This window comes from Phycodurus eques, chromosome 1 (assembly GCF_024500275.1).
Source record: "Phycodurus eques isolate BA_2022a chromosome 1, UOR_Pequ_1.1, whole genome shotgun sequence".
NCBI classification, from domain to species: domain Eukaryota; kingdom Metazoa; phylum Chordata; class Actinopteri; order Syngnathiformes; family Syngnathidae; genus Phycodurus; species Phycodurus eques.
Window position 1 is genome coordinate 10,105,675 of NC_084525.1, and position 11,745 is coordinate 10,117,419.

Genomic DNA, 11,745 nt, shown 5'->3' on the forward strand with positions numbered 1-11,745 from the left:
CACCTGACTTGGGTGAAGACCGTGCAGGTTCAGACCCACTCAGTGATGGTGTGAATAAGAGTGTGAATGGTCATCTGTCTCTTATATGTGCCCTGTGATAAATTGTTGACCAGTCCAGGGTGTAGTCTGCTTTTCACCCGAAGTCAGCTGGGACAGGCGCCAGCTCACCGTGACCCTGAAAATGGAGTAGTAGTAGCAGTATAAAAAAATAGATGGATGATATTTTTGTGCTCATAATTGTATCATCGCTTTCACAATAACAACAGACCATAAGCTTCAGAAGAGTACGCCCAAGAAGACGCCCAAGAATAAGTACCTTTACAGTATATCTGCAGTCAAATGTGATTGGTTCAGTACCTCAAACAGGATGGTCAACTTTTGGGGAAGACTGATAATTTTTCACAAATACAGCCTCGGGTAACATTGGTAACATTTTTGGAGTTTGACAATAAGTGTTGAAAACGCAGTACGGTACGGCAACTATAATTAAAACCTGTTGTTTCTGTAGGTGGTCACAAACCTGTTTAAAAGTGCTCCATCCCTTCTGGGTTCATTATTGTAATTATTTTACAACGTTCAGTTCATATTCACCTTCAAAAGTGTTGGTACAGTGGACCTAATTATTTTTGCTGTGGACTGACCATATTTGGGTTTGACACCAAAGAAAATGTATATGAGACGAGAGCTTTTATTTCCAGGTATTTATACCCGGATCTGATACATAATATACAAGATGTATCAGATAAAAGGAAGATGAAACTGCTATTTATTGGAGATTATTGATCATGCAGCAAAATAATGACCAAAAAACTGCCAGAACAACAAAGGAGTTCATAGAGGGAAAGACATGGAAGGTTTTAGATTGGTCCATCATCAGACTTAAACCCTATAGCGCATGCATTTAAGATGCTAAAGTGGAGAGTGGAGGGCGTAATCTCACAAACCAGATAACTGAAAGAGGCTGCAACTAAATATTAACTCTTATTCACTTTTGTCTATTCTATCTGTTCTAAAGCTTTTTTGGTACCAGAGAAATTGACACATTCAAACAAAAGGCGCTACCTTCTAAGTTGTCATATTCAGATGTAAATGTTAGAAAATAAAAGATGCAATGTTGATCTCTTGCCTCAATCCCAAGAGTATACAGTAGTAGTAGAGTGTACAGTAAAAATAAAGGAATTGGCCTCGCTGTTTTTGGGTGGGGTTGGGGGGTGGAGGGGGGTCTGTCTATGTCTATGTTTCCAAAAGCGGACGTCATTGTGTATGTCTAAAAATGCAGTTGAAATAGAAAAAGGACACAAAAGTAGCTGCTGAATATTCTATGAAGCACATTGTAAAATAGATTTAGTAAAAAGTGCTGTAATATGAGTACAGTATTTTACGTTGTTTTAGGAGTTTGCCACTTTTGGCCCTCAGTGCAAATCATTTGATTAAAGAGACTGACACTAAAAACATCTCTCATTCTCATGTCAATTATGCTTTTTTTTTTTTTGCTTAGCCAGTTTGGGAGGTTGAAATATTCTAAGAATGTGTCTAGTTGTCTGCAGAAGGGGGGACGTGCATATAGGATGGGTGCATATAAGCAGATGTCGGGAGACACTGAGCTGAAGAGACTTGTGTTTCCCGAGCGCATCCTCTCCTCACTGCTCTCCATCCACCTGCACCCGGTAAGTCCAGCACTCAGAGCGAGCTAAAGCAATACAAAATGTTACAATCATTTCTACAAGAAGATGTTTTTAATGTAGGAGTGTTCCCCAAACGTGCAAGAAAGAGAGGCATCTTTCAGCATCTTGCAGATGTTAATTAGCGGTGGGAATTTCTGAGTAACTTACAATTTACTATTGCCGTAACATCAATAATATCACAATATTGTGATTTTAAAAGAAAACCAGCTGCCATAAAATTGCAGTATCACAATTACTGAAAAAGGGCAAACTGATATTCTCTTCTGAGAAAAAAGCTTATGACAGTCACATCTGAATTTTTTAAATGTTAATAATATACATATGTTCTACATTGAATGTTTTGTAATGTGTAAGTGGACTTAAACAGTACATAATAAATACATTATAAAACATTGGTTGTTTCGCTGTACAGTGATGAATGATGAGCTTCATGTCTGATGACATTATGCCATTAATGTTGTTGTTTCAGTGATGAAGGCCAACGTGTTGCTTATGCTGCTGGCAGGTGAGCGAACTTCCACAACTTCTTTCTGTTCCTCCTGTTTTCATCACATTATCACTGACCAACAAGTCCAACCTGGATACGCATTGAGAAGTTTTTCTCCTCTTCGTGCAGCAGTTGTCTGCGGCCAATTTGACCCAGTCAGGACAGATCCACTTTCAAATGAGAGTATCGTCAGTCTGATAAAATGTCCTCTTAGCATTTTTGGGAAACTGCAAACAAATTTATCAGTGAGTAGAAATTTTTAGTAGACATTTTTCTCCACATAACATTCAGGGGAAAAAAATAATCGTAATTCTACCATAAAATATTATGCATTATGCTGATGATGTTTTCTATCCTTACAGATTAGCCAGAGCCAAGATGCCACTAAATTCTGCTTTACAGGGGCTAATCCCATGTCGCCTGACTGCATTAAAATCTCTGGTGCAAACGAGGACACTGTGGAGTCAGAAATCGTGAATCCCACCAGTGAACTTGAAGCATTAGTCAAGACAGAGCTGCCACAGCTCAACGAAGCCCTGACCTGTTACTTGAGAAGCAACTTGTCCACTAAAGGCAACCTGAATGTGAGTCATTTCAGCTGAGATGTGCAACAATAACTACTACCAATTACTTTATGTTGCTTGTCTTTCTATGTGCTCAGATGACCGTTACTTTTATGCAATTTGGATCCCAAACGGTTTTGAGTGTGTATCTGGCGTCGTATCAGAAACCATATGTTGTAAGTATGTGGGATATATTTGGTTGCTTAATAGCTGGGGTGATGGGTTTTTTTTTTTGAGTCAATGTGTTTTTGTGAAGATTTAACATGTTGCAACTGCCCTTCATGCAGCTTGTACAGTCACTTGAAAATATAACCGATTTTAAAGTCAACTTCACCAAGGCTTCTGGGGAAGAAACAAAGTACTTGGACCTCAGTGGCTGCAGGTTTGGGGGTACGTAATTAACTTCTTGGGGCCCATCAAACAATATGGATAGCATGGTAACATGAATGACATGGTAACATGAATGACGTATAACACTGACTCATCTCGTTGAATGTGCAGGACAGGTTATCTTTCCGGCTTCAAATACGATCATCTCAGAAAATTGCACCAACTTTTCATGCAGCGCTCAGGGTCAACTCATTTCCGAAGAAACTTGTGCATCCACGGAGACTTGCACCAGCAATAACATGTAAATAATGTTGCTGTCTAGTTGATATGGTTGTTGTTGTGCCCATTGTTCTCTCATCACTGAGGCCCCTCTATCCTGTTTTCTATCTTTACTACTGTGTCTCTCCATCTCAACGCAACTGGTCACTCCACAGAGCCTGGGTTCTATTGGAGGTTTCTTCTTTAGCGGGAGTTTTTTCTTGCCCCTGTCATCAAGTGCCTGCTCATGTGGGGTTCAGCTGGGTTTTCTTGAAAGTATGAGGAGTGTGGTTCTTCTTCCTGCTAAATGTGTAAAGTGTCTTGAGATAACTTGCGTTGTTAAATAAAAAAATACAATTAAAAAAAATACAATTAAATTCACTTGCTTTATATAGTAAAGAATGTGACTTTGTGACCTTGTTGGCTGAGTCAGTTCCATCTCATCTAGGTGCAAGCCATCGCATCGCGTGTGCACTGTAACCGGAGGCCAAGTAATCCAGTTCTTTGGCCAAGTGTCTACCGTTACGGACCGCTGCATGTACAGCTTGCTTGAGCCAGTCGATAGTAGCGGCTTTATACTGTTGGCGGCTTTTGAGGATCGCCGCAGTCTGATCATGACCTTCTTGGACCGCCTGGATCTGGTGCTGCCATCATCCAACAACACTATCTCTCTTGAAACAAGCGGAAGAGTTCGGGTAAGAATACGGACACTAAACTATGGTTAATGACCTGTCTCCGTCAGGTTCAAGTAGAAGCGGAGAGAGTTGGCGTCAATGTGGGGGTCACATACTGCTGCTCAAGAAATGTTTGATATGTATTTATGAGTTCATTTTGCATGTTGTGACATGTATGTGGCATTGCATGGGGTTGTTTGCACAACATCCGCCAGGTCAGGGTCCTTTTAATGGTATGTTGCAGTAACGACAGGAAAAGCCCACTCTCTCCTCGTGATGGCAACTTAATTTTCACCAGAAATCCAACATCATCAATGAGCGACAAACTATAATACAATACGTGTTCTCTGGTCATTTCTCTGAGTTGACGAGAGTGGCGATCTCCTGGCCAGTGCTGACACGTACTGTATCACATGTTCCTTTAACAGTATCTAACAGGTGAGATGCTACTTTCATGAAATCCCCAGCCTCTCTCCACAGTTCTGATAATCCACAGTGAGAAAGACATCCTGAGACCTCCTTTGGAGCGCTAAACTGCCGACAGCAAAAACAAAATGCTATTGACGCCGTACTGTCCGTAAGCCAGTCCCGCAGCCGAAGGAGGGCTTTTGCAGAGACAGCAGCACTTTCTGATAACCATTTTCAAATTTGTTAGGTGCAGCAATGTCAAATGTGTCCTCACTGCGAGCTCTGTGCGCACTTCTTTTGATGTAATGAGAGCATCAAGTCTTCAGGTGATGGGTCAACACCTGACGAATGAGCACACACACTACTTTCCCAAACCTGACCATATGCAAATGACCAACACAGCTTTTCTGATTAATAGTTTGTTTTGGTTCCGTTTTTTTTTTTTTTTTTTTTTTACCTTTATCTCAACATGAGTACATTTTATAAATTGATTAACACAGAATGAAAAATATGAAGTTTGACACGAAAAGGCTATGATACAGGAGGCAGGGGAGCACACTAACTCATTTTAAATATTTAATTCATTGCCTATGCCCATGAGTGCAGACTGCTTTTTTTTGTTGTCACGCAGGTAAATGGCCAAATACAAACGGTTGGCACTCAGGCCACTGAGGTCCACGGAGTGCTGCTCTCCAGCAACGAGGCTGGTGTTACTTTGGAGATTTTGAACACAGCCATCTCTGTCGTCAATGTTTCCATCTTCTTTGATGGCTCCTCCGCGTACATCACAGGTGTGTTGAGTACAACAAGTGTCCTGTGTGCGTACATCCAATATGCAATTGTCTGATTGCGTAGTGCTTCTTCCTCTCAGTACCTGACGGGGCACCTCTGCAGGGCTTATGTGGGAACGCCAACGATCCCGCCTATTTACCAACGGTCACTGCGGCTAGCCAAAGCAAGCTAGGGTAGGCGCCTCTCTACAGGTGTTGCACACCAAAACCAGTAGACAGTCCAATAGCTTCTTTACCCTTGCCATTAACTTCTTAAAAAGTTGACTCATTATTTCACTCTTCCAATTTGAACATCTCTTTGGTAATATTATTACAGCATTTATCATTGATGCCCCATCACTCTTGAGGGCTGCATACAGAAAAATCAAAGGATGCCAGGGCCACGTTGAAATTGTTTGACTTTAATTCATTAAACCAATCCATTATGCAATTAAATATTGTTTATATATTAGTTATTTTGGGAAAACGGCTACGACAATGCATTCTGTTAAACGTGATAAGGCAATTTCCAAATCGTTTTGGATTTAGATTTATTTTTAGGATTTAAATTGCATGACAAAATATTTTAAATGTTTCATTTTAAATTATTATATTCATTAGAATCCCTCAAGAGTAAATTCAATTCACACTTTTCTGTTGCACACAACAAAACCAAACACATAAAGGTGTGGACAGAGAGATGTCAGAGTGAGAGGGGTGCACAAACAGCGCTGCACCTCAGGGCAGGGGGTGCCTTGTTCAAGGGCACCTCAACAGTAGCCAGAAAGCATACTAGGATCTCTCCAAGAACTAGTTGCCATTTTTACATTTGTCCGCAGCGGGACTTGAACCATAACCCTCTGGCAAGTCAGTTGAGCTACTGCTGCCCCAAAAGCTCTTCCCCTGTAATGACCAAATCTCCATATTCAAAACCCAAACAAGTAGCTGACAATTTTTAAAGCAATGTTTATTTGAGCATCATTCATGTGATATATTCACAAATCTGACCTTGACATGAAGTGGAATAAAACAGAATGTTTTATTCTTTATTTACCAGTATGAAGAGAAATGTTACTTGTTTCGTAGTTACAAGCAGTTTCTTTGCATCTGCATATCTCGAGAAGCTCTATATAAATCATACAATCGTAATCGTAGTAGCTGTCAGGGATGGGACTCCCATGGGTGTTGCAACTACTGTACACCACTTTTCAACACCCTCACCTGTCACACTGTACTTTTATTTATTTTTTCCTGTAGTTTGAGAGTGGCTGCGACTACCGGAGACAAATTACTCGTGTGTTTCAGCATAATAGGCCAATAAGGATTTGATGACTCCAAATGTTAATAAGCTTTCCCTGGTGCTGATCCACTTCCTCTTTGTCATCCCCAGATGTAATAAGATGCCCCGAAAAGGTAACCTATTAGTCAACAGTACGGCGGGAATAGAACGGTAAGAGCATTCACTCCGAGAGTATCGCGTTCTGGTTTCATCACCGTGGCAACCCTTGCCATCCTTCTGTGCATGTGCAGCTGCTCCCTTCTCAAGTCGGATGCTTTTGGCGCTTGCCACAGGAAAGTCCCAGTGGAACCACACATCCTGTCGTGCAACAACACACTGAGCAGCTACCCCATGGTGGACAACCTCCAGTGCCAGTTCTTCGAGGCGTACGCCCAAGTCTGCAAGCAGCAGTACCATCGACTTGGGAGACTGGAGGTCTTCGGTTCACTGCCAAAAGGGTGACACGCACACTTGGGCACACACTCCTTCCTAGGGGCTTGCCTGGGGTCATACACTTTAACTACCCACAATGATTTTTCTTTTACCACTAGATGCTAGCTCAACGCTTTGGTAGCTCATGCTTTTATCGGTAGGATTTAACATTTAACACATTTTGTTATTATAGAACTCAAATAAGGATGAGAAATGGTCAATGACGTCATATTTCTATCTAACTAACTAACTAATTGGGCACCAATGATTGCTCTCCACGAGCTGTGCCTAACAACAAGTGGCAGTATGTGTGAGGTGACCAGGAAAGAGAGTCTGAGCAATTCCTTTGAGCTATGTTGCTGAAGATGCAGTTGGAGATCTAACAAACTGTTCACTGTGGGGGCGGGGGGACGACATTATTATTTGAAGCGCTTCAAAGTGCCTTTAAAAGGCTTGAATACGATTTTCAAGGATTTTTGTGGAAACTTGTGCGTCCGTCCACAGCTGCTGACAATCAGACGTACTGTCAGAACCACACTTGCAACGCTAACGAGTTCTGTGGAGAGTCCGGGCTCAGAAAAACAAGCTGCCTCTGCCGAGCCATATTTGCAGCCGAATACAAGTTGAAAAACACTTTGGGTAACAACAAATAGTGCTAGCTAAACCCTGTTAAATGCCTTGAAAAACACGCTCGCTTGTTTGTTCAGGTGACCCCCCCACATGCCAAGATGGCTCAGCATCCATCTCACTGATTGGCTGCCTGTTGGAGGAGAACGATATTGACCACTCCATGTTGCACCTCAGAGATGAGACCTGCAAAGGTGAAAGGGACAGTGAGACCCATTTGGTGACCTTCAACTATAACTCAAGCAACACATGTGGGACAGAAATCCAGGTGGGTCAGCAACACACGGTGGAGCAGACATGAATGTGACACTGTTATTCCATCTAAAAAGGGGTGGGATTGACAGTATCAGGCTTATCGCCTCCCCAGTAAAAGATGAGGTTGAGATGCTGTAGGAAGACTTTGTATCAACAAGCTTTGTGAACAAAGTGAACTTTGACAGCTATTAGGTAGCAGAATCCTGTTTTGCAGAGTTTGAGAGAGGACCAGTCAAAGGGAAGCTCTGCGTCAGCTGTGCTTTTAAAACCGGTAGAAGCCAGCTCTAAGTCCATGTTGTACACCAAATAGAGTCTGATAATAAAATACTACTCTCCATACCTGGAAATAGACAAACAATTTTGCTCCTGGTTTTACCTGATAGTAGAGTCAGCCAGTCTGAAACTCTGCCTATACTATAGTAAGCATATAGGATTAGCTGCACCGGACAGAGGACAATTTTGAGATGGTCCTTGATTTTGTGTGTAATTGAAGGCTCCATCGTTGTTTGAGTCGGGACAGAACCAGAGCCAACTCACAGCTCAAGGAAAACAATAGATGAATTTTAATGAACTGCGTGTCGCTCAGGTACCACAGGTGCAGTTGTGCAACTTTGAAATTAAATCCACATGCACAAAGGAGGCACCCGCTGAGAATCTAGCTGTCCCTCAGCTCAATGAACAGGCAAGATGTTTTCAGAAGGGTACTCCACTTTATTTCGCAGTTTGGTACCATCAGACACAGTGTGCACTCATCAAACACTGTAATAACTAAGTACAAATGAACACAAAGATCAATTACCTTGGTCTAAGATATAAGATTCGTGACTAAAATGAAAAGATCAGAACATTAACAATGGAACAGTGAACATGAGTAAAATTACATGAATGTTGGCAAAGAACATTTACCTCAGGTTTGTCAAGATGATTATTTTGAGCAGTGTTTTAACATTTTGTTTAGCCTCTTTGGGTTACATTCCTCTACTTTGTTCCCTAAGGCCTGAGACGTATTAATAAATCTGCAAAAATTTCAACAAATAAATTTTTTTTCTGTCAATATGGGGTGCTGTGTGTACATTAATGAGGACAAAAATGAACTTAAATGATTTTAGCAAATGGCTGCAATATATGACAAATTTAAGGGGGTCTCAATACTTTCCGTACCCATTGTATATCTTTCCAAAGTGTCGGAAAGAACTCTTTGTCTCTCCTTGAGATATTTGGAGCCCAAATTCTATGTGACAATGTGTTCAAAGAGGTTTGCGAAGAGTCAAGTAAATTTTATTTCTATAGCGCCAAGTCGCAACAAAACGTATCTCAAGGAACTCAACATTTAGACCAGGTCAAGAAAGATATTCCTTATCCATTAAATAAAAACAACTGAACCCACATGAGCAAGCACTGGGCAATAGAGGCTAGAAAACGCTCTCTCGAAGTAAGAACCCTCCAACAGTACTCAGGCTCTGTGGGGGGACAGTTTGCCTTGGGGTGGGATGGAGAGCAAGTGGAGGCACCAAGGGTGGCTAAACGGAGGAAACATGGTAGAGGAGGTGAGTGACTGAAGAAGGGACGAGAGTACAATGAGCACAACAACAGCCTTTTGCCAAAGAGTACATGTCATGTACACAGACAACAAACCTTTCTGCTCTTGACAGGGGAACGAAAGCTTTGTGGTTTTCAAGAACAGAATTGGGATTGACAAACCTCTAAACAATTCCATCATAACGCGCAGCAACTTCCAGTTTGACTTCACGTGTGTGTACAGGCAGCCGGATCTCAAAACCTTGACCTTCCAGGTCAAAAGCGGGTGAGTGGAGCATTATGTTGCAGCTTGGACCTGGTTAGGGTCACACACCTGACTACTCGTGTGTGTGTGTGTGCGCGCGCGCGTGTGTTTCACAGCTCTGTCACGCGTCAAGTGGTATCGCAGGCCCAGAACTACACTCTGCTCATGCAAGCGTACGTGGACAGTGCACGCACACAGTTGCTGGAGCCGGGCACAGAATTGGAGCTTAATCAGCAGGTTTGGATCCAGCTGACCACAGATGGGCTGGATGCGAATGCGGTCAAAATGGTGACCCAGTCCTGCTGGGTGACAAAAGATTCTTCGCCCAATGACACTTTGAGATACGACCTCATCATAGATGGGTGAGGACCCACTCGTTACAAACTGGGGCAGCCTCGCTAACGATAGACAGCACCTTGTCAGACATCTTTTCTTGTTTCGGAGCAGCTGTCCGAACCTCCAAGATGGCACGGTGGAGATAGATGGCAATGGATTGGGGAAGGACAACTACTTCTTGTTCCGAATGTTCCAGTTTTTGAACAGCACTAACTTCTACCTGCACTGCAATGTGACCCTGTGCGCGAAGCCGCAGTGCGCCCCGGTGAGTTGCAAGGACATGCTGTACATTCTGATCACTGGCATGAGAGAAACAATACACAGTGTTTTCTTTTGTCTTGTCCAAGCAGGCCTGCGGCAAGGTTCACAGCAGAAGACGTAGAGCCTTAAAGCAAAGAACTGGCTTTGGTGGGGGCTTAATCTCATTGGAGTGGATAATTTAGGTGCCTGTTCAAAGAAATGCTCTCATTGGTCACTTTTTCTCACATTGGTCAAATGTGAAGGGATAGAACCCTATATGAAAAAAAAATGGCTTTTTCAAAAATGTATAATAACAGTTGGCCGCTAATACCTAGTTTTGTTTTCTCAGGTGGCCCTTCAAGTTACACAGGGTTTGATGGCCCAAAATAGACGACACTTGATGTCGGGCATTACAAAATACCTTGGTGCCGTTCTGGTGATTAGGGACAATGATTTAGGAGAATTATTACAGCTTCTTTTAAAAATGTATTTACCAACAATGTTCTTCCAATTATTTCTTGAAAATGTTTTTACTTATACAGAGTGTATAATTCCGATACAGTTGCTAGTTACCTGTTCGAAAATGTAGTCAGTGATGTAATCCAAGTACCACAATATTGAAGATGCTTGATTACTTTCAATTACTTTTGGGTTACTTCAAACACCAAATATGACAAAATAAATTCAATATCAATAAAGTATATACAGTATCGATATGTTTTCTGTCCTGCTCTGTAAATGTAAAATATGCATGTTTTTGGACTGCGGGAGTGGGAGGAACACAGAGCACCCGGGATTCAAATCCAAAACCTCAGAACCATGAGAAAGGCATGCAAACCTCGTTTACTGTGCTGCCTAGCTTTATAACAAAGGTTTTAAAACCTATCCACATGACTCAGTGTGTGTGTGTGTGTGTGTGTGTGTGTGTGTGTGTAGTAGTATACTGAGCGAAATGGGGGGGAAAAAAGGAAAATAAGAGGACGAACTAAATTGAATGAGGGCAACCTTTGAATTTAGAGTTTGCGTAACCCCTTCCCTCACTGACACACACGTACACACCTCCCACCTTATGATGGGTTGCTAATTGGAAAAGGTTGGGGCTCAAAATCAACAAGCGGCCTTTCCCCACATTAATATTTGAATCCTGCAAAATAATCCTTATTTTTAATAAATGTCCCTGTAATATGATAACAAAAAATTCTGTAACGGTAATGGAATACAGTTACCTTTTTTGTATTCTGATTACACAATCCCCTGACAATTATTACGTAACTCCCCAAGCCTTAAGGGACATGCAACATTATTTTCTCAGTACAAGCCGGGGCCGGCTCTACACTGGGGAAAGGGGGCACGGCTCCTTCAAACAAATGCAACGTGCATTCTTCCACAACTCTTGTCTCCTCTTCTTCGTGCTGTGTGCTGCTGTCTTCATGTGTGCCGTGGGAAATTACAAAATTTTAAGTAATTGCTCAAAAAATATATATATTTATAAGAAATAATGTATCTTTGTTCATCTGTGCCGGTGAGGCATAGTGACAAACAGAACAAATAAATGCTTTTCTATTAGACAGCAGGGAGTACATTCAGTAATTAATGTATCCACTTTTTGTGATATTTT

General features: G+C 41.8%; 1 protein-coding gene across 1 annotated transcript; it reads left to right on the top strand.

Annotated features, from left to right (window-relative positions):
* The first annotated feature begins 1,568 nt into the window (after positions 1–1,568).
* LOC133408880 (alpha-tectorin-like) lies at positions 1,569–10,269 on the top strand. Its single transcript, XM_061688227.1, has 13 exons — positions 1,569–1,667; positions 2,535–2,756; positions 3,023–3,117; positions 3,772–4,018; positions 5,037–5,196; positions 5,277–5,370; positions 6,566–6,625; positions 6,706–6,896; positions 7,391–7,525; positions 7,594–7,781; positions 9,421–9,572; positions 9,668–9,913; positions 9,999–10,269. Exons 1-13 carry the CDS (start codon positions 1,569–1,571, stop codon positions 10,267–10,269), a joined length of 2,160 nt encoding a protein of 719 aa, XP_061544211.1.
* Positions 10,270–11,745: the final 1,476 nt, after the last annotated feature.

Coding starts and splice junctions, on each gene's coding strand:
- LOC133408880 (XM_061688227.1), top strand. CDS start 1,569: ATGGGTGCATATAAGCAGATGTCGGGAGACACTGAGCTGAAGAGACTT. Junction 6,897..7,390: donor TGGGAGACTGGAGGTCTTCG/GTTCACTGCCAA, acceptor GTCCGTCCACAG/CTGCTGACAATCAGACGTAC. Junction 9,914..9,998: donor TACGACCTCATCATAGATGG/GTGAGGACCCAC, acceptor GTTTCGGAGCAG/CTGTCCGAACCTCCAAGATG.